General features: G+C 44.1%; 4 protein-coding genes across 5 annotated transcripts in view; 2 read left to right on the forward strand and 2 right to left on the reverse strand.

Moving 5' to 3' along the window:
- The window catches only part of gjd1b (gap junction protein delta 1b), a 33,210-nt gene extending 28,038 nt beyond the window's left edge, over nucleotides 1-5,172 (reverse strand). Inside the window, exon 1 of the mRNA XM_079353737.1 lies at nucleotides 4,016-5,172. Coding sequence (XP_079209863.1) covers nucleotides 4,016-4,086 — 71 coding nt within the window. The 5' untranslated portion in view covers nucleotides 4,087-5,172. The remainder of the gene's footprint in view (nucleotides 1-4,015) is intronic.
- A 5,336-nt stretch (nucleotides 5,173-10,508) lies between these two features.
- On the reverse strand, nucleotides 10,509-16,619 carry nop53 (NOP53 ribosome biogenesis factor). Its single transcript, XM_079353838.1, has 12 exons — nucleotides 16,372-16,619; nucleotides 15,343-15,419; nucleotides 15,083-15,182; nucleotides 14,267-14,469; nucleotides 13,890-13,945; nucleotides 13,565-13,660; nucleotides 13,082-13,183; nucleotides 12,829-12,993; nucleotides 12,506-12,681; nucleotides 11,201-11,267; nucleotides 10,787-10,863; nucleotides 10,509-10,696 (listed from the first exon to the last, which is right to left on the reverse strand). The coding sequence occupies exons 1-12, from the start codon at nucleotides 16,572-16,574 to the stop codon at nucleotides 10,636-10,638; spliced, it is 1,383 nt and encodes a 460-aa protein (XP_079209964.1). The 5' UTR covers nucleotides 16,575-16,619; the 3' UTR covers nucleotides 10,509-10,635.
- A 1,185-nt stretch (nucleotides 16,620-17,804) lies between these two features.
- Nucleotides 17,805-20,948, forward strand: LOC306830395 (histone H3.3A). Its single transcript, XM_079353855.1, has 4 exons — nucleotides 17,805-17,943; nucleotides 18,901-19,044; nucleotides 19,777-19,930; nucleotides 20,021-20,948. Exons 2-4 carry the CDS (start codon nucleotides 18,917-18,919, stop codon nucleotides 20,147-20,149), a joined length of 411 nt encoding a protein of 136 aa, XP_079209981.1. The 5' UTR covers nucleotides 17,805-17,943; nucleotides 18,901-18,916; the 3' UTR covers nucleotides 20,150-20,948.
- On the forward strand, nucleotides 17,867-25,545 carry LOC306830394 (histone H3.3A). Of its 2 annotated transcripts, none has more exons than XM_079353854.1 (4): nucleotides 17,867-17,943; nucleotides 23,046-23,189; nucleotides 23,618-23,771; nucleotides 24,140-25,545. In XM_079353854.1, exons 2-4 carry the CDS (start codon nucleotides 23,062-23,064, stop codon nucleotides 24,266-24,268), a joined length of 411 nt encoding a protein of 136 aa, XP_079209980.1. In that variant the 5' UTR covers nucleotides 17,867-17,943; nucleotides 23,046-23,061; the 3' UTR covers nucleotides 24,269-25,545. The 2 variants fall into 2 exon arrangements, with proteins under 2 accessions (XP_079209980.1, XP_079209979.1); XM_079353853.1 differs by lacking the exon at nucleotides 17,867-17,943 and adding an exon at nucleotides 21,911-22,061.
- The last annotated feature ends 280 nt before the right edge of the window (nucleotides 25,546-25,825 follow it).

Consider the following 25,825-nt stretch of genomic DNA (forward strand, 5'->3'; position numbering starts at 1 on the left):
AGAGATCGTGCTAAAGTAGAGCCACATTTAGGAAGACATGGAGGAAGAAGATTTCAGGAGGTTAATGCAGCGTGTTCAAAGACATGGCTGGTGACACTCACTGAAGAGTCCACTTCACGTGTGTCCGTCCTCGAGGTGTTTAACCAATTGGTGAGGACGAACATTTGGACTGCTAATTACTGCCGAGGTTTATTTTTACATGCAAAATGTCAATAAGGTATTTACAGCCTTAATCACTCTCTGAGCAGTCTCGTCTCTGCAGCCAATGAGTGCATCCATATTGAAAATGGACAGGCCTTAAAGACTGTTTCATTAAGTCCCCAGTCTTCTTTCAAGCTCTGCTTCCTATTCCATTATTGGAGATCAATATCAGGGTGCTGGGAGGATTCATCTGCATGTTAAGCAGGCTTTTTCTTTTTTCTTTTTTTCGCGGCTGAGGAATGGGACTGGAGCCTACGGGAGGGCGCCGTAAGAGCCAGCATGAGAGATGTGTTGACAGTGTTTAGGTAAAGGGTGCTTCATCATGAGCTCCGTGCGAGCAGACACCGGGGTCCCACGCTCTGTAACACAGTCTACAGGAAGTCGATTTACTCCCCCGACCCCCCCCTCATCCCATAGATCAGTCGGATGTAATCACAAGTAGCATCGGGTGAAAACGTAAACAAACCCTTGCACACAAACAGAACCGAAACCCATCCAAGCTCTCTGCTTCCTCGCAGTCTGAGCATTTCTGCTTACACACAGATCCTGACCGTAGAAGGGAATCTCTCAGGCTGTTTGTAATCTTACACAAACGAGTGTTAGATTCCCACTAATGTGTGTGTGTGTGACTCATATATGACGAGTGGACTCGGGCCTGCAGGCTGTTGTCATGATGGGCTCCTGAGAAAACACGCTGGCATCGCCTCAGGGCCAGAAACCTCGCCAAGGCTTTCTCCAGCAGAGAGGCACCTGCACCGACCAATCAGGTGCATGACCAGGCAGCGCACTGACCAATAGGCTTTAGGATTGAGGGTTTATAAAAATTCGTGTCAGCAGTGATGTCCCAGATTAGACAGCGCTGAGCCGTAGAAAAGCCTGATGCAGAGACGGCTCTGCACTGAGGGAACGTGCGAGATGTCAGACGGAAAGCAGCGCTGCGAACGGATGACAGACTCTTCTCAGATCATCATCAATAACGTCATTGAACTGCATGTGATCCATCATTAAACAATAGCTTTTCACATCCTCCCTGTTATCTTGTAACTTTTAACGTGAGAAGCAAAAATATCCCTTTTGACGGAGAATTTGAAGTGAAGACGGCAAACAGCCAATAAATAACAACGGCCTGCAAGCGCTCCATCAGTCGCACAATTATTCAGTCAGTCAATTTCTAAACGGTTTTAATTCGATGGTTTTGCATCGACAACACGACACAGTGCCTGCAGTCCTGCTCGCGGCTCCGTCGGCTGAAGGCTCAGAGTTGATTTGAAGAAACATCAACAAGCCGTAGCTTCTCAGGATAACGATTCTGACGTCAAAACGCCGCGACACCTCACAGTCTGACAAAAGCCGATTCATTTAGATTTTCATGATTTACAGAATCAACAGAGATACCTGGTGGATCTTTATGTGGTTTGGACGCAGAGCGATGAGGAAAAAGCAGATGAAGTCTGAAGCAATGATGGCAGCTTATGAAGTTCACAAAATGTACAATATCCACTGAGGAGCGAGCGGAGAGGAACACACGTGTGAACAGAAGACATAATGAGCAGCTTCAGAGTTTCAAAGGTCTTCTTCAGTTTATAATGAATCTTCTTCAAACTTTATGTCGATGAATCAAACAGTCAAGACGTTTCACTTCAAGTTCTTGAATCAGAGAACCGGGGGGGGGGGTCTCCAACATGTTCTGGGTCTACTACCAGCCGAAGTCCCTGAGGTAATAATGAAGTCTGATGGCTGATGTTTGCACTGTTGAGCTATTTCAGGACCAAAGTGTTTGAACAAGTGAGTGACACTGACATCCCCCGAGGGAGCTAAGCTGAATGTGTGACTAAAAATACCATTACATTTGAACATCAGCTTCTAATGCAGCTCATAAAATCATTACATCCGTCAACATGTCAACTTGACTTCAAGCCGCTCGACAGCGAAACACAGCCACACCGCCGGATTATCCTTTAAAAAGCTCTGAATGGCGTCTTGTCTGAAAGAAGTGATGAACACCTTCTGTCATTTCTCTGCAGCTCTGTGAAATAAAACAGTCCATCTATGGCATTGCAATTCTGTAATCTAATGCTTGGAACAGATGCAGGACCAACTCTGTGGGAAATCCTTCATGGAACATTTTTTTGGGGGGGGGTGTGAGTGTGTGTGTGTGTGTGTGTGTGTGTGTGTGGGGGGGGGGGGGGGGGGGTGTTTTGAACCCTTTTTGGCCGTCTGAACACTTCAACTGTCTGGACATCTGATTTAATCTGCGTGAAGATGATCTGAGGTTTTGTTTGTTTTTTTTGCCGCTGGATGTGTCCTGGTCGCTCTGCTCAGGTCATGACATGCAGCACCATGTCGTGACGAGACGGTCCTGTTGGCTTCCTCCCAACGCCCTGCAGACTGAGACCATGTGCCTGCTCGCTTGTCTGTGAATAACCGCTCTCCTCTGCCTGTCTTTTTTTTTTTTTACTCTTCCTCCATCATATGCTTCCTGTCTGTCCCCCTCTCGCTCTCAGACTGTCGCTTCAGCTCGCTTCTTCCTCTTGCAGATTTTTTTCACTATCGCTCTTGTTGTTTTCATGTTGCTGGTTTACTCTCTTTCTGTCCCTCGCAGCCTGGATGACTAGTCCGCGTGATGAGCGACTCAGTGAGTGTCTAATGAACGAGGGGCGACCAATTATTCATCATAACACCAAAGGAAACAACTCTAACTGTTCAACCGACAGAAAAAGGGCTCCAAATCATGTCCGTCTTGTGTCTTCACACTCAGCGGGAGACGAGTCAGTCATCCATCAAAACAAAAATATCTCCCCAAATACTTTCCTCACAAAATGGGTGACATTTATTCAGCCAACACTGCAAGAGAGCCACTCATCAGCGAAGCTTCAGGGGGATTCACTTCAGCTCGGCAGAGTCCAATGAACCCGTGCTGAACCTGTGGGGTTTTTTAAAACACGTCCTGAGAAAACCCCAAACTCAGGAACATGTCATGAACTAGATGTAAAATCAAAACCAATACCAATCCAGAGCTGATGTGCCTCTGTGGCTAAGAGGCTCATCAATTATTGCTCATCCTGTGGCTGATGAGAACGCGTTATTTAAACTGAAATACAAGACATCCTGACATGCCGAGCGATGCATTAATCATAACTTCTGTGAGCCTGCGTTAGTCACTGGGTTTTTTTCAGGTTGTGGAATGACTTCGTAGTTTACAGGGAACGAAAGAGAAAGGGAGAAACCAGAGCGAGGAGAGAAAGAGAGAGAGAGAGAGAGACAGAGAGAGAGAGCAAAAACAATCATTAGGAAAGCTCATGTGAGGGACTCCTGCATGGCTCGCTCTCGAAGCAGCCTTGAAGAGAGGAAGAATGGCGACGTGAGGATGGAGAGATAGTTGTGAATGAAGGCACTGCTGTAAGGTGATTTGTCCTCACGCAGCTCCGGATTGACAGTGGTCCAAAGCCTCTGTGTGGACTAAACGAGTCCCTCCTGGACCCTAACCCTCCCATCATGTCACTCAGCAGGATTAAAGAAGCTAAGCCCCACCCCCCCCCCCCCCCCCCCCTCCTCCTCTATCCCCTTCCATCAGCCACGTTTGACGAGGAATCACTGAGTGAAAGCAGGGAGGGATTTATATTTTGCATGTGTGTGGTATTCTTTATTCTACATGCCCTCCTGGTTGTGTACGCTCTGACAAACAGACACAATCATGAAACATGCATAAAACAAAAAAGGTGATCAGGAGCGGGCATGATGAGACATTCAGACTCCCAAACTTTCCCAAAATAAAAGCATCATTCTGAAGAGCACAATCAACACAAGAGCTCACCTTCCAATCATAGTGGAGTGCTGCTGCACGGCGGCCTCTAGGAGGCGCTCCAGGATGGTCCATTCTCCCATGGTTGGAGTTTGGATGCATCCACCGGGTACAGAAAATCAGAGTGGACCCCAATTCAAGTGGGCTTCCAAGTCGGCAGTGCACCAGAGTCTTTAAGTCCACTTGTTGCGTAGAGATGAGGTAGACTGTGCTTCAGGTGGCTTCTCAGGCGTAAAGAGCAAGCAAGCAGCTCAGTGGCACCTCATTGATCACCGTCTCCTTTCTTTTTCACACAATCCCAAAATAAAAACCCAGCTTGGATCTGCTCCTGAGAGGCTTGGACTCACCCTCGTCTATCGGCTCGCTGCACACACACACACATTCTCATGTGAGTGTGTGTTTAATTCTCCGTCTATGCACGTGCTCAGGTGAACGTGTCAACTTCCCTTTCTCACCTCTGGCTGCATATGACCCTGTTCAGCCCAGCTGCTCAGTCAGATGTTCAAACGCACACACACACACGCGCGCACCTGGGGACACCAGCGCTCATCTACTTCTACTGAGTTTCAGGTAGCAATGGTGGTTTGTGCAAACAGGCACCCATCACTCACACTCTAACACTCCGCCCTCACACGCTTGTTCTTTGACAGCATCTTGTAGTAACTCTGAGGGGGGGTAGGAGGAGGGGGGGTTCAAGTCCGTGCACTCATGTGAGCCGGAGTAACCAGGGATCTGTGTGTGCGCTCGTTGTGCACTCCTCCATTCTCTCTTCTGTCCTCTCTTCAAGCTTGTTCCCTCCTCTGTTGCTCCTTGCCTTCTTCTCCTGGTTCGGATCACGCAGCGCTGGACTGAAGCATCGCTCTCTCCTCCTCCTGCTCCGTCTCCTTCCCTGTGCTCCAAACCGTCGCTGGTTTCTCAAGTCCTCCTCCTCCTCCTCTTCCTCCTCCTCACTGCCTAGCTCTCTCTTTCTCCGTGTTTCTCTCAGCGTAGTTTAAGAGGGGCAGCGATCCTTTCTTCTCTTCATCTTGTTTTTTCCTTTCCTCTCGCTGCTTCTGCCCTCCACCTGCCTCCGTCTCTCTCTCTCCCTCCCTCCTCTCTCTCTCTCTCTCTCTTTCTCTGTCTCTCTCTCTCTCTCTCTCTCTCTCTCTCTCTGAGCCAGTGGGCAGCCAGACCAGGCGCGTGTGTCTACAGGATTAGAGCGAGGAATCATCTCCGTGTTCCTCCCCCTGACCCCTCCCTCTCTCTCTCTCTCTCTCTCTCTCTCTCTCACTCACTCACTCGCCATTGCTGTGTTTATCCCTCCTCTTCCTCCTCCTCTTCATTTTTTACTGCCTCAAATAACACACAAATCATCTCATCATGATTTTGTCTTCCATCTACAGTATGTTCTCATCTGTTTGTGGAGATACACACTAATGCACGCTGAACACACACACACACACACACACACACACACACACACACACACACACCAAACGTGAGGAAGGAGGGGCAGAGCCATACTGAGGCTATGCATATAATGTGTGTGTGACAGGGAAATTAAATTAGTGACAGTCATCATGAGTAATTTGCAGAGGATGTGCTCACATACACTCTCTCACACTCACACTCACACACACACACACACACACACACACACACACACTCACACACACACACACACACACACACACATACACACAATGTAATCATGGCAGACTTTTTTACAGCAGCGAATGAGAAGGTCATGATGGCACCTGTTACTATTATTTATTATTTGAGTGTTTGAACATCGATTTTAAAAATCAACATTTACAGACAGCTAATCTGAATCACCTTCGTTTGAGTTGGTTGTCGGGGGTTTGATCCCCAGCTCTTGCAGCAACATGTCCGATGTGTCCTTTAGTGAAACACTTAACCCCAAGCTGCTTCGTCTGTGGCATGTGAATGTGTATAATTAGTAACTTTTGGTGGTCACTTTACGTCGCAGCCTCATCCATCAGCGTGTGAATGTGTCAGTGTGACATGCGGTATAGAAGTGCAATAACAGTCCATTTAACATTTGTTTTGGAGCTTTCACACATGCACAAAAACTCCTACAAACTTCCCCACATTGTGTCGAGGGAAAGCTGCACGCATGAACGCAACAGGCTGAATTATATACCTCAACCTCACCCTGCGCTCTTCCTGCCAGTTCCCGTAAAACTTCCACGTCATTGTACTTTTTTCTGCCAAACTTTCCAGCAAATATTTGTCGCCTTAACTTGACTTTATAAAGCTATCAGTCATCGTGCATGAGACTCTGCAGACCCTTTGTGTCCTGTGTCGATATATCAAAGTGTCAGGCCGATACTGTGTCTGCATGCTTCCTGATGAGCACTAAATGTCAGACGGAAGTCAGTGACGAGAATATTGTGGAGACACGATCAAAACTGATGAGTCATCAAAAATGTCACCCAAACTTCGACCTCACCTGAGACTAAAAGTTACGTCACGTTAGTTAACCCTCTTAATGCATAACCAAAGCAGCACAGGGACGTCGTGTTCCTTTCTATTGTGATGGCTATGTTGCTTTATGTGCTAAATGGGACGTCTATGCTAACCAGTACGTCCCCTCTATATCATTGGATAGTTTGCTTGCATGCTGGGGACGTTTACATCCTGTGACCAGCGCATGGTCATAAGCGACTGGTGCAATCAGCTTGCTCGTAATTAAACTGTGAGGAGAACTATCTGAAGCATTGGTGTAAATGAAAACGTTGCGTTGTACAGGAGACTCTGCGGCTTCATCCGTCACTTCCACTGCACTTTTTCTACCTATAATCTTGCTTCCTGAAACCCCATCTTCCACTCCCAGGGTCTTAATCTGTGCCCCCTCTTTAGATCAGGTAATCCAGAACAGGGACAGGGAGTTGGTCCTGGGCATGTTCAGATTATGGGTCTGATTCTGGGTCAGCCCTGCTCGACAACTGAAGGGTTTCTCTCCACTGGGAACTAACGTGTGTGGTCAGAATCACTCAGAACAACTGAAGAAACATTTCTTTAAGTATCTAAAACAATCCTGCGTGTCAAAAGGAATAAATTATTCAGATATTTAACTTGATTTTAAACTCGATCTGGATAAAGTCAGACTTCGACAAGAACTTTGCAACCCGAGTCGACCATGAACAAAAACAACCTCCTCAGCCAGGACCTCCCTGCACCCATATAAAAGACAGTGATACCCTGACTTTTAAATCACTAAGCACTACTCAAACCCTCACCATTCACACAACAGCATGAACACGGTACATGCTCAGTATTAACTGTCCTAGTCTTGCATGCTTGATTTTTTGTATCGTCTAGAACTTGTATTTTAAAACACTTCTGCACAAGGTATTCAGCTGTTTGCATTCTCAGATGCAGCCCACACTGATCATTTCTGGAGATTGTTTCGAGTGCAGTGCGTGTGTGAAAGGGGGCTTCAGACCCTTCTGCTCCTTGACACCACTTCTGAACAAATCGCTCTATAAGCACTGTTAGCGGTATAGCCGTCTTTGGCTCTCATCAGCTCTTGAGGCCTTCACAGAAAAAGAGCGAGTAAGGATGTTAACCCCGGGTTTTATAGAGCGGAGAGTTCAGGCTCATGGGTTCATGGACATGACTTTGGTTACATAAGATCTGAAGAGGCGGGACAACGGCTATAATTTAATTTAGACCGTGGCGGCTGACATGCTGCTTACTTCAGGTATCTCCGTTTTAAAACGACTGTACATCATTTACCTTTCAGGGGGAGCATGTTGGGATGGGAGCTAAACTGGGCTGCAGCACAGACCTCAGTGTGGGGATGTGTGTCCATACAAAGTGTCTATGTGCCTGATACATGAAAAGAGGTGAGCAAGGCACAGGGACAATCAGCTGCCGTGCGATTGCATGTCACTTTGCAGCAAACAAGCGAGGAGTCACTCAACATTATTCATTTAGACACTCATAGACAAGCACAGGCAGCATCTCCGTGCACAGCAGCAAAGTGTTTTAGTGGCTTCCCCTGTCGCTGCCCGTATCACCGGACCGGAGGAGTAGTAATCTACTAAGGAGGTAATGAGTGACTGCCCATACCTAATCCGCCACCAGCCTGTGCCAGGACAATCTGACAGCACCGTCTCACACGTGAAGAGAGTACAGCTAAAGGGACAAAAATACAAACATCCTGGCCGCAATCCTCCGTCTGGCATACTTACAAGAAACACCAGATCCCCCCCCCCCCATTGACCTTTCAAAGAGACGTGTTGCATTTGAAATACCTACTAACTTACTCTGCTGATTTTATCTAGGGCTGCAATGAAATTAAAATGTATAGTTTGAGGTAAATTGTTGTGCAACTAAGTTATATATTGACCTCCTCCAAGGTTAAGATCTCCAGAGGACACACGGGGCTCCTGTCTTTCTATAAACTGTATGCACCTTACAGCTGGAGATACGAGATACGCAATAATGAGAAATCATATGAAAGATGTTTATGTGCGAACACCTGCAGTTCATCGAGTGTCCACTAGAGGCTGGCTGCAGAAGTCCCTACTCGGTCTACAAACCCCCCATTGATGAGAAAAGTCCATCCTCTCCGTCTTCTGCCTGCTCCACTTTTCAGAAAATGTGTGCTCAAACAGGCCGTTTGGAGATGTTCCCTTCATGACATCACAAAGGGCAGTAGCCCCTCCCCCAGGTGGGTGACACTCCCACAGCTAGGTGTTTGTTCTGCCCTCTGAGTCTGCCTTCTCACCGTAAACAATAAGACATGGAGCCAGAAAGCAGCGAGTACACCCGAGCCCTTCCAGAGAGGGGGCGTGGTCAGACACAGCTCATTTACATATTTAAAGCCACAGACACAGAAACAGCCTGTTCTGAGCAGGGCTGAAATAGAGGGGTTTATAGACATGATCAAATACAGGATCAGAGTGGATTTACAACAACACACTTCACACACATGATGAAGAGGAGCTCTGACACTTATTTAAAGTTGAAGAGGAGGAGACAATGTGACCTCACCATCCAGTTTGCCTCCTAATTCCTCTAAGTAGAAAAGTGATGAATGAGGTTCCTTTGGGACAAACAGGAGCTTTATGAGTCTGCGGTCTGGTTAATTTATCAGCAGGTAATCGCCATGAAAACGTTGATAAGCTGCTCCAATGGGAGGTCGTCCAGGGCTCGCTCCACTCTTCCTATCAGGATGGGGAGGGAGATCAACTGATTCAGCCGGCTACGTGGAGGAGGGGGGGGGGGCTTCTGTGGACTCGGAAGGTAGAAGATTACATTTTCGCACCGATTAACGGATAAGAAGCTTTGGGCCTATAGCTGCAGCCACCAAGGCCCTGAAGATGCAGTGTGTGTGTGTGTGTGTGTGCGTTTGTTTGCCCTCGTGCACACCAGCAGGAGACTGAAGGCAATTATGGTTTTAAGCCAAAGGATTGGAATCAATTATCACATGCTAACTTCCTCAAGCCCTTCTGACTGTTATTTAACGTGAGGCAGAGCACCACTCGACCCCTTATTCTTTATAATGTAACTAAAATAAAGCAGTCTACTTTTAAGGATGTCATTTAATGTCTATTGATTATAACCAATACTGCCAAACAATTAACTTCTTCCACCCTAATTATTTGCAAATTTTCTGTAATGGCGATAAATCCTACATTGAAAATCCATGCACATTCAAAATAAAACTGATTAGGCTTTTATTCTGAAGTCTACGATGACAACGATGAACTCCAACGGCGACCGACCTCTGAGTCGATATTTTCCGGTCAGCCGAGCTGTCCGAGAGTTTGTTAAAGTGAAACGAGACATTCAAAGATGCAGCAGTCTTTCACATCACTGAGACTACAGGGAGACACTGAGGACCACGATCTACGGGAGCCCGAAGGGACAAAATAACACAGGACTCATCAGTATTTTAAAATGTTCATTTCTGTTACTACAGCTCTGAAGCTTTTGGTGTGTTGGTTGCCAGAGCTTAATTTCTAAGAGCCGTTAGTTATTAGGACAAAGATGGATTCATGCAGGTGTTCCTCTACACCCCGAGTCATTATCGACTTTACTCTTAAAGGAGCTGTTACATGCAAGATGAACATCCTCCGGTTTCGTAGACTTGAAAGTAGAAAAACCCACCATGGAGTCATCTACTCCAAGGCTTACCGAGACAAGAAGAAAGTGGGCAGGACGCTAATTCCTTTCTGCGTCCATAATGTTAAGAGGTTGCGGGTTCGGGGGTCAAACCCATGACCCTCCGGTTGGAAGGACTCAGCCAACCCACAGCCAACCTATAATAAAACTACGCCGTCTCATTTAGCCTCATCTGTGCTTCCTTTGTGTTTATCGTTGATGTCTGAGGGTCGAGTCGAGTTCCTCGTGTGTAAGGGAGGAAGCGTGAAGCTGGTCAATAAAACCGGTTTTAAAGTTTGACGCATTTCCACGAAACGTAGAATATATCACAAAGTTTACGTGTTTGATTGAAAGGCAGCCGAAGGACCAGCAGACAATGAACGACCAGTGATGGAATTACAAACATTTATTCATCAGTTATTGTTTTGTTTTTTTTAACTTGTATGTACACAGATCCATGACGTCGGGTCGTGGCTTTATATTCTGTCCAGTCTCGTGCGTCCAGCTGCTCGGCTCTATGTGATCTCTCTGAAAGCCCGTTTCTCCACGTACTTGACCTTGAGTCTCCTCTTGAACCTAAGACACAGGGAGCAGCACACGTTACAATCACAAGTCTCCGTCTTTGAGTCTACGATGAGGAGTTACGTAAGAGGATCGGGTTCTTACTTGGCTCTTTCCCTCGGCTCGACCAGATTCCTCTTCTGCAGACTCTTGAAGCGGTCCTTGAGGACGCTGCCCTCTGGCTGCAGAGTGACAGAAGTACAAGCGTGTGAGAAACCCAGTTAGACCCTTCACACCCCAGAGCCTGATTTAAGCCTCATTCAGAGACATAACGGAGCCAGATGAGAGAGCAGTGCAGATAGTTTAAATTAAAGAGGAACGATCCCTGCGGGGGGGAAAAGAGGGCCGTCACAGCGTTAAACAAAAGGATGAAGCTTAGAGTCAGACAATACCAAGTGCTGAAGAGAATCGCCTCACTTAATGAAGCAGAACTCATTACAGATAAAGACTCGAGAGCGCCCTTTAAAAGCCTCAAAGAGGATCAGCACGCTCAGCGTTTACATCGGCGGGTGAAGGTACCTTGAGTTGTCGCAGGGAGCCGGCCAGCTCGTCACTCAGCTTGACCTCCAGGTCCGGAGACTGAAACCTGCAAATAAGCATCTGCATGTTAAAGTGGGTCTGTCCATGGAGGGCACTTCTAAACCTCTCTGGTGCTGAAGGGAAGACCCGCTCTCCTACGCCACTTATTGGCTTGCACGCTTTCTAACTAAACATGCAAGATGAGCGCCACGTCACCGTTAGTAATCATGATCTCTGTACTCAAGTACTCGCAGATTAAATGCCTGTAAAATGACAGTTACTGTTTTGGTTATTAGCAGGCTAACGGGAAGATGCTAACAGGGCTAGCTAATGACGTGACATGCCTGTTTCGGTCTCTGCTGTGGTTATGCAACGTTAACGCCACAAACCTTGCACTGAACATTCATTTCATCATCACTCTTCTTCACCGACATGCCGCAGACACTTCTGTATTTATTGTGCTTTTGCTTTCCGTCTAATTTGTCCCTTGAGAGTTGCCGTAGCTGCCTGTTCTTTTTGTTGACATCTGGCTCGTGTGTACTGAAGCCGGGCAGCACGCATAGATCCTGTTCATTATTTTCCTCGTTAGTACATTCAGTGAGGCGAAAACAAATAGCTGGGTCACAAGAGTGACGCTGTATGAGCCAAAAGCAGCGCTCGCACAGGTGCACGAGTTACAAATTATAACTCGAATAATGGAGTCAGTGGCGAGTACTCGAGTACTTGTACCCACTCCTAGTTATTAACTGAGGCCGTTTATTCTCTGCTTAACTTCTTCAGAGGACAAATACTGAATGTTAAAGATAATAAATATATTTATATTTACTGCACAATAGTTTACATCTGTTCATTACTGTATAGATTTGTTTACATCTTTAGTGTAATTAGACCTCCACTCTCTTTTGATATATTTAACTTTGTAATTTTTTTTATGTAGATTTTGTTTTTAAATTTTTTTAAACTTTACTTTTTATCAACACTTTATTTTCTGTGACTAATTTAAGTATCGATCATTTGCTGCTCTGTGTGCCTTTGAATTGCTCCCTGGGGACGAATAAAGTTTAAAATTGAATTGACTGTTCTTGCTTAAAACAAATATGCAGCTGGTCATGGTCAACTGAGGAAGCAGTGACCTCTAGTGGTAGTTAGAGGACATTGCGGCTTCATGAGACATTAACATCAGTTGAGTTTCATTTCAGTGCGGAGTGGAAACATTTAACGTTTTTTTTTTTTTTAGCTCTGCTTGTTGATTTCTGAAGCTTCATAAGAAGAAAGAAAAAGGCAGCAGGTGCGAGGAGCGCGTACTTGAGTTTGCCCAGGCGTCGGGGCTGAGCTTTCTCAGCCTCCTGGTTAGCCTTGCGCTGCGTCTGTTTGGTCTTCGTCTTCTGGTCCTGCTGCTTGATGGACGCCTTTATGGAGCGAAGCTGGAAGAGCTGCTGCCGCTGGTCCATGTGGCGTCTGCCAGCCAGCCGCCGCTGCTCCTGGAGGAGGAGGAGCAGTGATTAGGATTAAAAACTCAAACGTTTTATTTTCATCGGTTGTGGTCACCGCATCAGCTCAAACAGCCCGCACCTCCCTGATGAATGTTTTCTAGAAATGAGTCTGGTTTTAAAGGCGAAGATGCGTACCCTGATTTTTTCCACCCTCTCTTTCTTCCTTTGTCTCTCCGTCTTTTTGTCCGACCGCGTGATTCCTCCCACCATCACTTCCCCCTCACCGTCGTTAGGAGCCGCTGCCTCTTCGTTCTCTTCTTCTTCTACCAAACCTTCCACCTGCTCTCTTAAAATCGTTTCCTTCAAAACAAAAAACAAACAAGATTCAACTTCAAAAACATTCAAACTAAATCCAAGTCGATGGATGAGCTGGAAGAATCGTGCGCACCTCTGTCGCCGTGTCTTCTCTGTTGACAGCCAGCTGTCGCTCTATTTTGTCTTCCTCCTTCTTCTTCTTGACCTCCACGTCGTGGGCCTCCTGCAGCAGGGACTACGTTCACAGAATGAGGGAGGGGGGGGAAGAGGTCTTGAAAAATTCAGATTGCATTTAGCCCTTCATGTCATTGCCTTTAAAAAACAGTCACAGATGCCTTAAAAGTTAGAAGCACGGCCGTGTCTCATCAGGTCTAAGTGGGTTCAAAGAGCCTGATCGGGTCTCACGGTCCAGTTTGACAACCTGCCTGTGCAGCTACAGGCCGAGTCAAATGTACGGAAAACTACAGACGGTGAACATTACAAATATCTCCAGAGGTAGGTGGATGTGTGTGTGTGTGTGTGCGTGTGTGTGTGTGTGTGTGTGTGTGTGTGTGTCTAAAAGTCACACAGGAGTTAAATGAGCTTCAAGATGGAGCGTTCGATGAGTCAGACTCACCTGATGGGAGAAGAAGTCCGGGTTGTACGATCCTCCAGGAGCGATGACCTCCACCGCAGGAAGCACCGACGGCTTCTTATTCAACTTCTCTGGGCGCTGACACAACAGAAGTGAGGACACGTGAGACAAACAAAAACAACCGTGGCGTGCGTTTCAAGGAGTCGAGGTGGGGTGTGTGTGAGGAGAGTCTGGAGACAACGGCTGGTCCAGGACTCAGGATGAACCGAGGACAGTTAAGTCTCCAAACCCCTTCTCCTCGACTCAACATCATGAAATCTGCTGAAGCATGTTTGTTCGGACTCTCACTGAAGACGTCGACTCTTACCTTGACTCGACTCTTGCCCGTCTGTTGGAGGTACCAGGGGTCAGCTGGGTCTGTAGCTACATTGAAAAGAGAGACACAAAAACATCCATGTTCACATGTTTTTAAATGTGAGTCATGCTTGGGTCTTCCACAGTGTTTCATCTTTGAGTTAACCTTCTTCACGTTTATCCTCAGATCCCAGACCACTGTTCACACAACAGTGGTCCGAGCTCCAGGTTGATCTTCACATTCCCCGTGAAGGAAATACTGGGAGCGCAAGGATGGGATCATCACGGGATCGAGGACAACACGATAGATAGATACTTTATTGATCCCGAGGGAAATTCAAGTTTTTTTAAGATAGATTTTAGATAGATCTAGAACACAGACGCACTCACTCTCTTGTCCCCACATGTCGTAGTACTCTCTGTCTGGGTTGTTGTTGGCTTCCGTCACTGCCTTCTTGGCCGTCTTTTTCACCGGCCGTCTGTTCAGCAGCCGTTTCTGCGTCCGCGGCACCACGCCTTTGGCTGCCAGCTGCTCGGCCTTCTGGGCGATACGGCGGAGCTTCTTGGCGTTGGGTTGTTGAAAGGCCAGCACACTGTGGAGGAAAGGGAAGGTTGTTAGAGGACACAAGAGGCATCAGATTTAACAACAAGGACCAGAAATACTAGATACAGCGACGCCACGGTGTGAGCAGCATCTCCTCAGATCTCAGGACGGCGTCCACTCGACGGCCTCCTGAGCTCCTCTGTGTTTTCTTCACATTCCCCGTGAAGGAAATACTGGGAGCGCAAGGATGAGATCATCACGGGACGAACACGCTCGTCAACAGACGTATCCACATAAAGACATTTTAAAAAATATACACAAGCATAGAGGACATAGGGTTGTTATACAAACGCCACTATCAGAAGTTACTGAAGTTAGTACGAGAGGTGAGACGGTTCAGCCGAGGCTGCAGGGGAAGCGCAGCGCTGCGTGTGCTTACGTGACCCCCTTAACGCAGCGGGCATTCGCATTTTAGCATTTAGATGCATCGTCCATCGGGCACGCATTACAGAGAGTCACGCTGCATCTTGACGCGCTTGATGTCTGCTGACAGTCGACACATCGGTTCACGTGACGCTGAAGTACACCGAACCTTTGAGCGTGAACATCTGAGAGGTGACTGAAGACAAGCACAAACGTAAAGACGCAACACGTATACTGACTCTTTAGGTGGTGGAACAAGTGAGTCATGCTGCAGGATGAGGTCTATCCTCAGAGGACGTGACGCTCTCCCTCTCCTCGTCTTCCCCTCGAGAGGCGCGGCTGCATCCCAGAAGAGAAGAAAGACATTCAGCATGAAGCGTCACGTTTACTTCCACGAGTCTGTAACCCCTCATGGAGCTCATTTGTCTGTGCTATGATTTTATTCACACACATTTTAAACATCGCTCACATGTGACTGTTCAAGCACAGGGCGACTTACCTTTCTGTTCGGCTTTCTTCGGTTGGCCAAGATCCAAAAAGAACAAACTGTCGTCCGGTTTCTCAGACAGCAGACCCCTAAAACACACAAGTTTATTTAGAGCTCAAACCAGTCGGCGTGTTACATGTCAAACGACGATCAACGACTTGAGGAAACCTCTGTGTCTGCATCATATCTGATAGACGTCATTTATTTATCGGACTGATGGAGCTGATCAAGAAAGGTCTCTGCTCTTTGCAGATGTTCAGACTGAACTGTGAGAAGTTTCTACAAATAAACAACATTCATCCTGCCGATACGTCCACATCCAGATCTTTGATATCTGCTTTAGAGGCATCAACTAGGGATGTCCCGATGTACCGATATCTGAGCCTTGAGAACTGGCCGATATCGATCCGATTTCAGCGCAAATTACACAGATATTTAATTCTTATTTTAGAGTGTTGAACGTGAACAAAGGCCAGATCAAGTGATGTTACTCAAACTGAGAACAACGGTCAGCAACAGCAAGTACGAGAAAAACTGATCTATTTATTTTTAACCAATAGGTTACATACATTTTAACCGAAAAAAAAAAAAAGATATATACTTTTAAAGTTAAATTGTCTTTGCTTATCTAGGATTTAAGACGCTCTCTGACAAAATCCTATATTTGTTTTCTGGCTGATATCGGACAGAGAGACCCCAAGAATCAACTCAAATGTTCTTCTCTCTCTACAGATCTCTGAAATATATCAGCCCATATATCGGTCCAAAATAAACAAAGCTGTAACCCGCCCCAAAAAAACTGATTTTTTCTTTTAACATAAACATTTATACAGTGTTTATTTCATTAGTGTGTGTTGGCGGATAATTTGTCCTCTTATGAGACTTATTAAATGTTTTAGAAAGTAGAAAACATTAACACGTCGTTATTTCGTTTACACGTCTTGAATCAGATATTTTCTCAGATGTTAAATATTTTTATGATGAATAATAAGAGTATCACAGAGATTGTCCATCCCTTTAAATTACAAATAAAACCCTCACCCTGTGGTCCTCTCCTGGTGTCTAACGTCCTCTAAAAACTCCTCGACGTCATTGACGTCGCTGTGTTTGTGCCAGTTCTTCTTCTTGTTCTTGTTAACTCGTTTTCTCCGTCCGCTGGTCGAGCTGGCGGAGTCTGAAGAAGACTTTAAATCCAGAAAACCAGGCTGCGAGGCGGCCACGCGTTTCAGCCTCCTGGCCGCCATGCTGCATGAAAAATGAGCGAAAGAACCGGAAACATGTTTCTTCTTCTTTGGTGCTGCAGTGATGGTGTCGGCGCCACCTACAGGAAGGACAGGGTAACTACTGTAAATTAATCACATTTAATCCAGCGAAATAAATAAATAAATACAGAAGTGATTTAATTGGGTAAAATATTAAAGTTTTATGAAAGCACTTTTAATCGGAGGTCTGGAGACTGTCTGGAGTTATATCATCTTTAAAAACATCAAGGTAAATTCTTACACAAATTTAAATTTTGTGAACGTAGAATTTAGATTTATACTTAAATTAATTACACACTGTTTATCGCCGGAGAGATAGAGATAGATAGATACTTTATTGATCCCGAGGGAAATTCAGAGGTAAAACTTCATTTAAACACCAAGTTACAACGTTTTTCATAAATAAAAGCAATCCAACAATTCATACAGTTACAAAATGTACATACATAAATAACAATCAGTCAAACAAGGCAAGATCAGAAAAACACACACAAGCACACAATAGATGTACACGAACACACGCAAAAATAAAAAACAATACACGTACACACAAACAAAAACAATACACTTACACACAAACAAGTACAACACGCACACAAACACAAGTGCACACACACATACACGTACACAAAAATAAAAAATACACGTACATAAAAACACAAGTACACGTACACAAGCACACTACAAACACGCGTGCAAACCATAGACTGTGCAAACACATGTACACGCACACAAACACACGTACATACAAAAAAAACACAAACACGTGCATCACCTCTCCTCAGTTCTCTTGTGCAATAATCAACACAAGTGCATCCATATATTTTTACTTAAACTATTTATACTCTCTCTTTACCTCATCATACATTTATTTCTTCTTCAACAATTGCAGAAAACACTTTTTTTAACCATAATATTTACAATTGGGACCATGCGATATACATTTATAATTATTTAAAGATGTGTGATTTGTGTCCATATTTATTCTAATTCTTTATATTAAAAATTCTTTGTGTCCATATCAAGTATAAATTATGACACAAAAAGTAATCAATCTGATGACTTTTAACTGATGGTAATGATCCTCAATACTTCCCCAGACCATAATAATCATGTTCTTCCAAAATAAACATAAATGTTTTGTTTTATTTGGACCTTGTTTGTGTCTCGTTCAGCAGCATGCCTGGTACATGTTTGTCCCAGGTGCATGATGGGAAATGTGTCCCCTGTTGCTCTCGTGTTTTTTTCTTCTTCTTTTTTTCCTCCCTTCATTTTATAGCGAGAACAACGCTTTACAGACTCTACAATAAAGTCCCATTTCAGGCTCGACTCGTGCACTGACTTATCACAGGTGGGTATCAGTGTTTTAATAAAGCTTCAGTCTATCGTTTGACGGCGTGTTAGTTTCTTAATTGATGATTTGTGATCGTTTATTCGGTGAAAAAGAGAAACGCAGCGCAGTGAGCTCTGATCCGCTCTCTCGGGGACCGAACAGGATTTTTTGTCGATCCGGTTGAATTTGACTCGGAATTGCGCCTAAAGTGAGGGGTCATCTGACAAAAAATAGTTCACCAATCGATCCCCTAACGTTTGTAGTTTGATTCTAATAAAGTATTTTCACATTTCACGCCGCGGTTTTTACACACTTTCGACGTTTTTTATCGTCACCTTCGTCGTTTGCTACAACGATTTTTTCCCCCTTCCCGTTTACAGTCTCTTAGCCAGCCGTTAGCCATCATGGGGAAGCGCTTGTTTTTCGTCGCTGGGTGGCAGGGGCGGGCGGTGTCACTTGGTTTCGGTCAAAATAGCTCATTGTGATTAAAAAATCAAGGCTCGTGTTCATCCGGGGCGTACGCTGTGAAGAAACGAACAAACGTAGTCAATGCGCAAGGGGCGGGGTTTGCCCGGTACTAGTCGTGTTGTGATTGGTCGAGGGAGGTTAATAATATCCCGCCTTAGACGAGCATTAAGAGCGTGTGATTGGTTTACGCGATAAATTCGCTATGATTCGCTGGCCTATCCGTCTTTTTTATTTTTTACTCGGGTTGTTGCGTAAGCTGTGTTGGACACATTCAGAAAATACAAATAAAATACGGTTTCTTATAATTTATTTTCACATTCAGAGTAACCATGCTAACTCAGATTAAATATTTAAATGACATATTCATCTCACAACGGAGAAGTTTACAATTCATCAAGCTGTATATATTTTTTTATTTGTATTCTTCACGTTTGTATTCAGCAGACAAACTATCACACACGTCTCTACACTTGCTTTACTGAAGCAAACTTTGTCCTGTGTCCTCAGGTGATCTTTATCAGCCATGGCTCGTACCAAGCAGACTGCCCGTAAATCCACTGGAGGCAAAGCCCCACGTAAACAGCTGGCCACGAAGGCTGCTCGTAAGAGCGCCCCGTCCACTGGTGGAGTCAAGAAGCCTCATCGTTACAGGTGAGACAAGATGTCTCTTGGTACAGGAAACATAAACAACAAAATGTCCTCCACAGTTTAAACCACGTTGCTGCACGTGTCAACAAGAGAACAACTGGCTTGCAAATGGGATTAATAATTCTGCTGCAGTCCTGATGAAGCTCTGATTTTACTGACACTTTCATTCAGTGTCAGTAACACTGCCAGATGAATTTGCCAAATAAAACTGAGTGGAATTGATAACACATCTTAATAATAGAAAATAAAAATGTCCGTTAAGTTTATTTGTTGTATAGCAGATTTAAATGATCCTCAGATGAGCTTTGCAGACACAGCGTGCTTTAGATCAGAGACAATCATAAAAGCATTGAATGCAAAATTACTTTGAATTTAAACATTTGATTTGTTTAAAGGGCCTTGGAGGCTTTGAATGAATGTAATGACTTAGCACCTATCATAAGGGTTGCGATTGATTCAACACCTCCTTGTCACCGCTAACTTTGCGCTGAGCTCGAGGTACGACCAGGAGAGAACCTCAGAGTTATTGTTCTGAGCTGTGTGGGATTTAAAGTTCCGATGAGAGTGGGCTAAACTATGGAGTGACTCAAAAAAACAATTGATAACATTTTAAAAAGAATTATGAAAAGCAATCAGCTCTCTGCAGGGTAGAGCTAAAACACCATGCCAAAGCCCAGCAGTCCAGCTGCTTTCAAATCCATTTTCCATCCATTTTTTTATGCTTTTCCTCTCCAGGCCCGGTACCGTGGCTCTGCGTGAGATCCGTCGTTATCAGAAGTCCACTGAGCTGCTGATCCGCAAGCTGCCCTTCCAGCGCCTGGTGAGAGAAATCGCCCAGGACTTCAAGACCGATCTGCGTTTCCAGAGTGCAGCCATCGGAGCTCTGCAGGTCTGCAGCGCTCATTGTTGAACATCTTTTAAACATTTTTTTTATCATATTTCATTATGCTTACCAATAAAATCTTTTTTGACCCTGCAGGAGGCCAGCGAGGCATACCTGGTCGGCCTGTTTGAAGACACCAACCTGTGCGCCATCCACGCCAAACGCGTCACCATCATGCCTAAAGACATCCAGCTGGCACGTCGTATCCGCGGGGAGCGCGCTTAAAACGTTTTTTGGGTTTTTTTTTAAATTTGTTGTTTGCTATCCTCTTGTCTGTCCGGCACTCTTTACTTCCTCTATACTTAGTTAGTAGTTTGGGTGGAGGTTCTATATCTATCATATGATCGTGATAACCGTAAATTGTGTGATCATGTCCACTTTGGTGCTACTAGAAGCAAAGTTTCCTTAGAAATATCATGTATGTTTGAAACTTTAAATCTCATCCTCACTTTTGACTCGCTAGCTCAGAGGGGACGCCTCCTCCTGACGAGGAGGTCGTTTGTGCACGATGAGAAAGACGGTGCGTGAGATGAATTTGAAATAGGAACTAGGCTTTAGGTTGAGACGTTTCCATCTTCAGACAGACGTATACATCGATATAACGGATCTGAATTCTTGTTTCTTTTTTTAAATAGATATTTGTTGTAAAAGTAGTGATTCTTTTTCTTTTATTACAATAATGGTGTATTTCTACTGTTACTGTTTAATGTTTCCAAAATCTAAAGTCTGATTCTGGTTGTCAGTAAGAAGAAACGTCATTGTGCTTTGATGACTCTGCAGTTTTGGCTGACTTCACGCAGCGTATATGTAGCAGACCTGTGTTGAACATATTTTGATTTCCAGCCACGTAACTTTGTCAAGGTCATGTTTGACTTTTTGTTCCTCTCTCAGGTTGATATGACCGCTTTTTTTTCTCTCTCTGTGTTTTTTAATTTTGTTTTCAGGCATTTTTTTTAAAAGCAAAATATTTGTACTCCTGAATTCACAAACAAAAATAATAAATGGATCCTCGTGGTTGACCAAAGCTGTATGAGTGAATGTCTGACTGGAAATAATCATTTGTTTATTTATCAGTTTGTTAGTCAGGTGCAATACATGTAGGCTCATTTACTGTGCAACAGAAGCTAAGTGTGTAGGACTCCTTGCCATGGCTCGTTCATGGTCCTTGTCCCTCGCTGGGTTTTGAGGAAATGACACACATGATGCCTCAACATTGTGAAACCAAATAACGCAGTTGACTGGCTGTTATTTCTGATGTAACTAAATGGTCTATTTTGTAGGTTATATGGTCAGTGAGTTGTTTATTTGATGATATCCTGAAGACTGTCCTGTAATTGTACATTTGTTTTGTTGTTAGTTTTGCGAGTAAAGGAGTAAAAGTTCTGTGCTATGAGTTCATAACTCTACACAAAGAAAATGTGGTCCCTAAAAAACTATTTGAAGATATAAAAGTTAAGGTGAAGGGCCAGCAACACTTAAACAAATGTTCTCCTGTCCTGCAAGGTGCGTTTCTAGCCATAATAACCAGCATTTTTACAAATAGGCCCATGTATGTAATGCCATTTTGTTCAATACTGAATAAAAATGACTGAAGCTAATTAATAAATACAAAAGTAAATGTGCCTATAAAAGTCGTGTTTTTGAATATTTAAAATATAACAATGTAGTTATTACATTAATAAACGGCTGGGAAATTTAATAAAGTTGAATTTTAATTATTTCTTTAAAGTTAATCATGCGAAACCACGCATTAAGTTTATTACACACGCATTAAACAACCGCAAACGCGTTTAAAAGTCTTTTAAAAAGTACCGACTAACTTTTTACGATACTTCCGGTATGAACTCGAAAACAATGAAAAGTGCGTAACACACGGAACCATTAACGTGTCTATAAAAAACAGTGCTATTTGTTAATCTCAACCATTTATTGAGTAAAAAAATATATGTTTTGTTTATTAAAGTGACAGAAGAAGTGGTTGTGTTGTGCTCGTGCTGTTGCATTGTGGGGACTCGTGATTGACGCGGCCGCCATTTTCCCGCTGGACGCTGCTTCTTCTTCCCATTGTGGAAACGAAGAAGAAAAAAGAGACAAGCGAAACATTTCTCCCTACTTCTACTCGCTTTCCCCCCCACAGGTAAGCCTCCCGAAACATGCCCCTGTGCTTCAGTGCGAACTTTGTTCTTTTAAGTTTTTGTTTTAATTATTTGATGGGTCTTTTTTAATGGTGATGAACCTACATTTTTGCCGTGTTTTTACAATAACGCGCGGCAGTCGACACGACGATGACACGCAGCCTTTCAGATTCCGGTTTCAAATTATGCGCCGGTTCAGCTCGGTTCTACTCAGCAGTTAGAGACTCTTCAGCTCCCCTAGTTTTCTCTGTTTGTTCCTTGAAATGTCTTCTGTCTCGCAGTCTCCTTTCCGGACACACTGGTGTGGTGGTTATTTTTAAAATATGAGTTGTTTATGTGCTACTCCTTCGCTCGTCTGCCCCAGGTCTTTATCCCGTTTGCGCATCAAACCGCCGCCATCATCAGAGCGGGGAAGGCGGACCTTGCAACAGTCGAACACAGCTGCAGAGCCCGCCCACTTTGTCGACTCTGCATGCTGATTCGTTCAAACGTATTTTTTGTGTGTGACGTATCTTCTCTCAGCCAATAGTCTCACCGTTACCCTTTGATGGATGTTTTGTTGGTCTGATCGTAATGAGGATTATCTAGTATGTTTACATACCCAGAAAGTTTACTTTTCCAAGTTTCATGTTCAGATGTACTACTTCAAGAGATAGTTTATACTTAAATAAAAACATACTTCCTTTGTAGGAGAGGTCAGTAATCTTTATTCAAGCAGTGTCTCCCACAACAGTGGTACACTCCCTTCGAAGTGTATAAACATAAAACCCAAGAAGAATGTAGGTAAATTAAGTAATGTACAGTATAGTACACAAATAGTTCCCATACCTCTCTGTCTGTTATTTACCATATTTGCAATGCGTGTCTTAGATGCAGATTCAGTAAAAGGTGCCAAAAAGAAAGTAAAAGGGTTGTCCTTTAAATGTGCTGTGCAGATGCATTCCCAATTTGAATTAAAATTATTTATTTTTCTTTATCTTTTTCAGGTAATCTTTAGTCAGCATGGCTCGTACCAAGCAGACCGCCCGTAAGTCCACTGGAGGCAAAGCCCCACGTAAACAGCTGGCCACGAAGGCTGCTCGTAAGAGCGCTCCTTCTACCGGTGGAGTCAAGAAGCCTCATCGTTACAGGTGAGACGAGCAAAAACGCTTCTTCGTATTATCTCAACTACTTTATTTTATATTCTCACTTAAAGGAAGAGTGGGTGAATTTTCTCCAGGAGAGCTGTCATGGTAATAACAAGATCACTGCGATGAACGTTACCCAACATAATATTCAGATACACAGGCAACTTGACCGGTACCTAAACCAAATGTAACTTCGCCCCTTTGTTTACATTTCGGCATTCAGTCAAATTTTACCCCCTTGCATACATATGTAAGTGAGGGGGCGTGGCTTTAGAGGGAGCAGAGAGGGAGCGCCACTTTAAAATCACGCTAGTTTTCGTGCCTTTAACAAGTGGTATGTTTCTACCGTTGTTTACCTGAGCCAATTTCAACTCTGTTAATAAAAAAAATAAATACAAACATTAACTGTCATTTCTTTGTGTTTTGTGAAGGCCCGGTACCGTGGCTCTGCGTGAGATCCGTCGTTATCAGAAGTCCACTGAGCTGCTGATCCGCAAGCTGCCCTTCCAGCGCCTGGTGAGAGAAATCGCCCAGGACTTCAAGACCGATCTGCGTTTCCAGAGTGCAGCCATCGGAGCTCTGCAGGCATGTATTGATGCTCAACACTCAGCATGAGCCAGGGATGCACAGTTCAACTAATAAAACAACGAGGGGCTGACTGCTCACCATCGTATATGTGTGGTCTGGAGTTTGTTTTTTAGAAAGATGAGAACATTTTATTTTAGCCTCTTGTCAGGACGGCGTCTTCCTTTAGTGGGAACATCAGTCGTGTTGTGAGTTGAAAAAGGTTCAGACTCAGGATTAAAAATGTATTTCTTGCACAGACCTTCATCAGATGGAATATTTTAATACGTTTTTATTTATTTTTTTGCACTTCAGATCTCGCTCACTTTTTTCACCATACTTGTGTTTGCTTCCCTGACTGCTACATTTCCTGTGTTCCCCCTCTGCAGGAGGCCAGCGAAGCCTACCTGGTGGGTCTGTTTGAGGACACCAACCTGTGCGCCATCCACGCCAAACGTGTCACCATCATGCCCAAAGACATCCAGCTGGCACGTCGTATCCGCGGAGAACGGGCCTAAAACGCTCTCTCCTTTTTTATCTTTCCCACTTTCACCCCATCATGTCCCTCGCCCCCGCCCTGTGTTCGTAGTGTGTAGAGGAAAGCTGATTATATTATGGATAAAGTGTATAGTCGTGTTTTCTTAGTGCTCTCGGCAGCAGACTTCTAGGGTACTCTCTTTTCGTGCATGAACCAAAGCTTTGGTGATGAGACGTCCTCAAGCATTTCTCATTGTTTGCACTGTTTCTAATCGGAGTGAGTGCTGTAAAGGTGGACTTCTGGATGGTCAGGGAGAGTAGTGGATTAGAGCAAAGCGAACGCCTGGAGGGGACAGACAGGAGGAGAGGAAGGGTATTTGTCTGCTGGGAGGCTCTGGTCTCCTTCTGCAGCAGGGTGCTAGAAGAACTTCCCCGCTCCTCTTCTCCTGCTCTCTAACCTCTGCCAGCCTCGCTCACTAATGAGGCTGCATGAGTGTCGCCTCTGATCACCACAGTCAATTGAATACAATCCATCAGCACCTTTGGATTTGCTTTAAGATTACCATATTGATCTTTGCTGTCATTTGTCATGTTAGTGTTTCTTCCTTTCAGATACATCTCAAAACACTTTTTTTTTTTCCCACTTTAATCTATTTGTGGCTGACGTGGAGATTGGGGGATGAATTGGATTAAAACAACCGCAGAGAACAAAAAAAAACAGACTCCAAGAGATTTTTCTACCGATATGCAAAGCTACTGACTCGTTAGTTTGATCCTTCTTGTTGACCCTCTTTCCAAACCAACACAAGAGTTTGACCTCACCTGTGATATTTTGTTTCGGTGTTGAAATTGATCTCTAATAATTCAGCCCAAGAGTTTGAGTACAGCGTTGGAGAAACTTTTTTAGCAGTGTCTGATTTTATAATGACGGACAATTTTATGACAAAAGGTTCATTTCGGTTTGTAATGATCTCTAAAACCAAAAAGTGTACATTTAAAAAAAAAAAAAAAAACTGATTAAAATGTGAACAACAATGTAAATGAGTGTGACATGACTCATTGCACTGGTCATGTTTTCTGCATACATCCCACCCTTTGCTTCATTTTTCTTCTTCCCTCCAGATCCGTTGATCGTCTGTACTCCGTCTCTCAGGTTGACTCTTCACCTTTATCACTTAATTTTTTGATTTCTTTTTTTTTTTTTTTTTTTTTTTGATTTTCTTTTTATTTGAAATGTTGAGGATAATGTTTCAATCAAACACTGTTTGTAATTTCCAGATTTGTCATATAAGGTGGTAATAAATGGATGTTACACACACGTTACGGTTTCTGGAATTTTTTTCTTTTTACTGTTGCGAAGTCAGGGCCACCTTATGACCCCAGAATGCAGCTTTACAAAATACAATCCTTTATTAACACACTGAAAATACACCGTGCATAAAAATGGGGTAGAGAGACTACAGCGGCGCATCCTATCTGAACAGCATAAATCTATATAATACATTCCTCTGCAGCCTTTAACCCTATAAAGCCTGACATATTAAAAAATAGCCAGATTTTTATTTTATTTTTTTGGAACTGAGATGTTTATTAACACT

Source organism: Symphodus melops (assembly GCF_947650265.1).
Source record: "Symphodus melops genome assembly, chromosome: 10".
Classification (NCBI taxonomy): Eukaryota; Metazoa; Chordata; class Actinopteri; order Labriformes; family Labridae; genus Symphodus; species Symphodus melops.

Bases quoted from the DNA above. Each gene is read 5' to 3' on its own strand.
- nop53 (XM_079353838.1), bottom strand. From the start codon at position 16,574: ATGGCGGCCAGGAGGCTGAAACGCGTGGCCGCCTCGCAGCCTGGTTTT. The intron at 11,268-12,505 runs GTACGCGCTCCT...GCTTATTTGCAG, and splicing joins CGACGCCTGGGCAAACTCAA to GTTTCAGTCTCCGGACCTGG. The intron at 10,697-10,786 runs GTAAGAACCCGA...CCTGTGTCTTAG, and splicing joins GAGCCGAGGGAAAGAGCCAA to GTTCAAGAGGAGACTCAAGG.
- LOC306830395 (XM_079353855.1), top strand. From the start codon at position 18,917: ATGGCTCGTACCAAGCAGACTGCCCGTAAATCCACTGGAGGCAAAGCC. The intron at 19,045-19,776 runs GTGAGACAAGAT...TTTCCTCTCCAG, and splicing joins AAGAAGCCTCATCGTTACAG to GCCCGGTACCGTGGCTCTGC. The intron at 19,931-20,020 runs GTCTGCAGCGCT...TTGACCCTGCAG, and splicing joins CAGCCATCGGAGCTCTGCAG to GAGGCCAGCGAGGCATACCT.
- LOC306830394 (XM_079353854.1), top strand. From the start codon at position 23,062: ATGGCTCGTACCAAGCAGACCGCCCGTAAGTCCACTGGAGGCAAAGCC. The intron at 23,190-23,617 runs GTGAGACGAGCA...TGTTTTGTGAAG, and splicing joins AAGAAGCCTCATCGTTACAG to GCCCGGTACCGTGGCTCTGC. The intron at 23,772-24,139 runs GCATGTATTGAT...CCCCCTCTGCAG, and splicing joins CAGCCATCGGAGCTCTGCAG to GAGGCCAGCGAAGCCTACCT.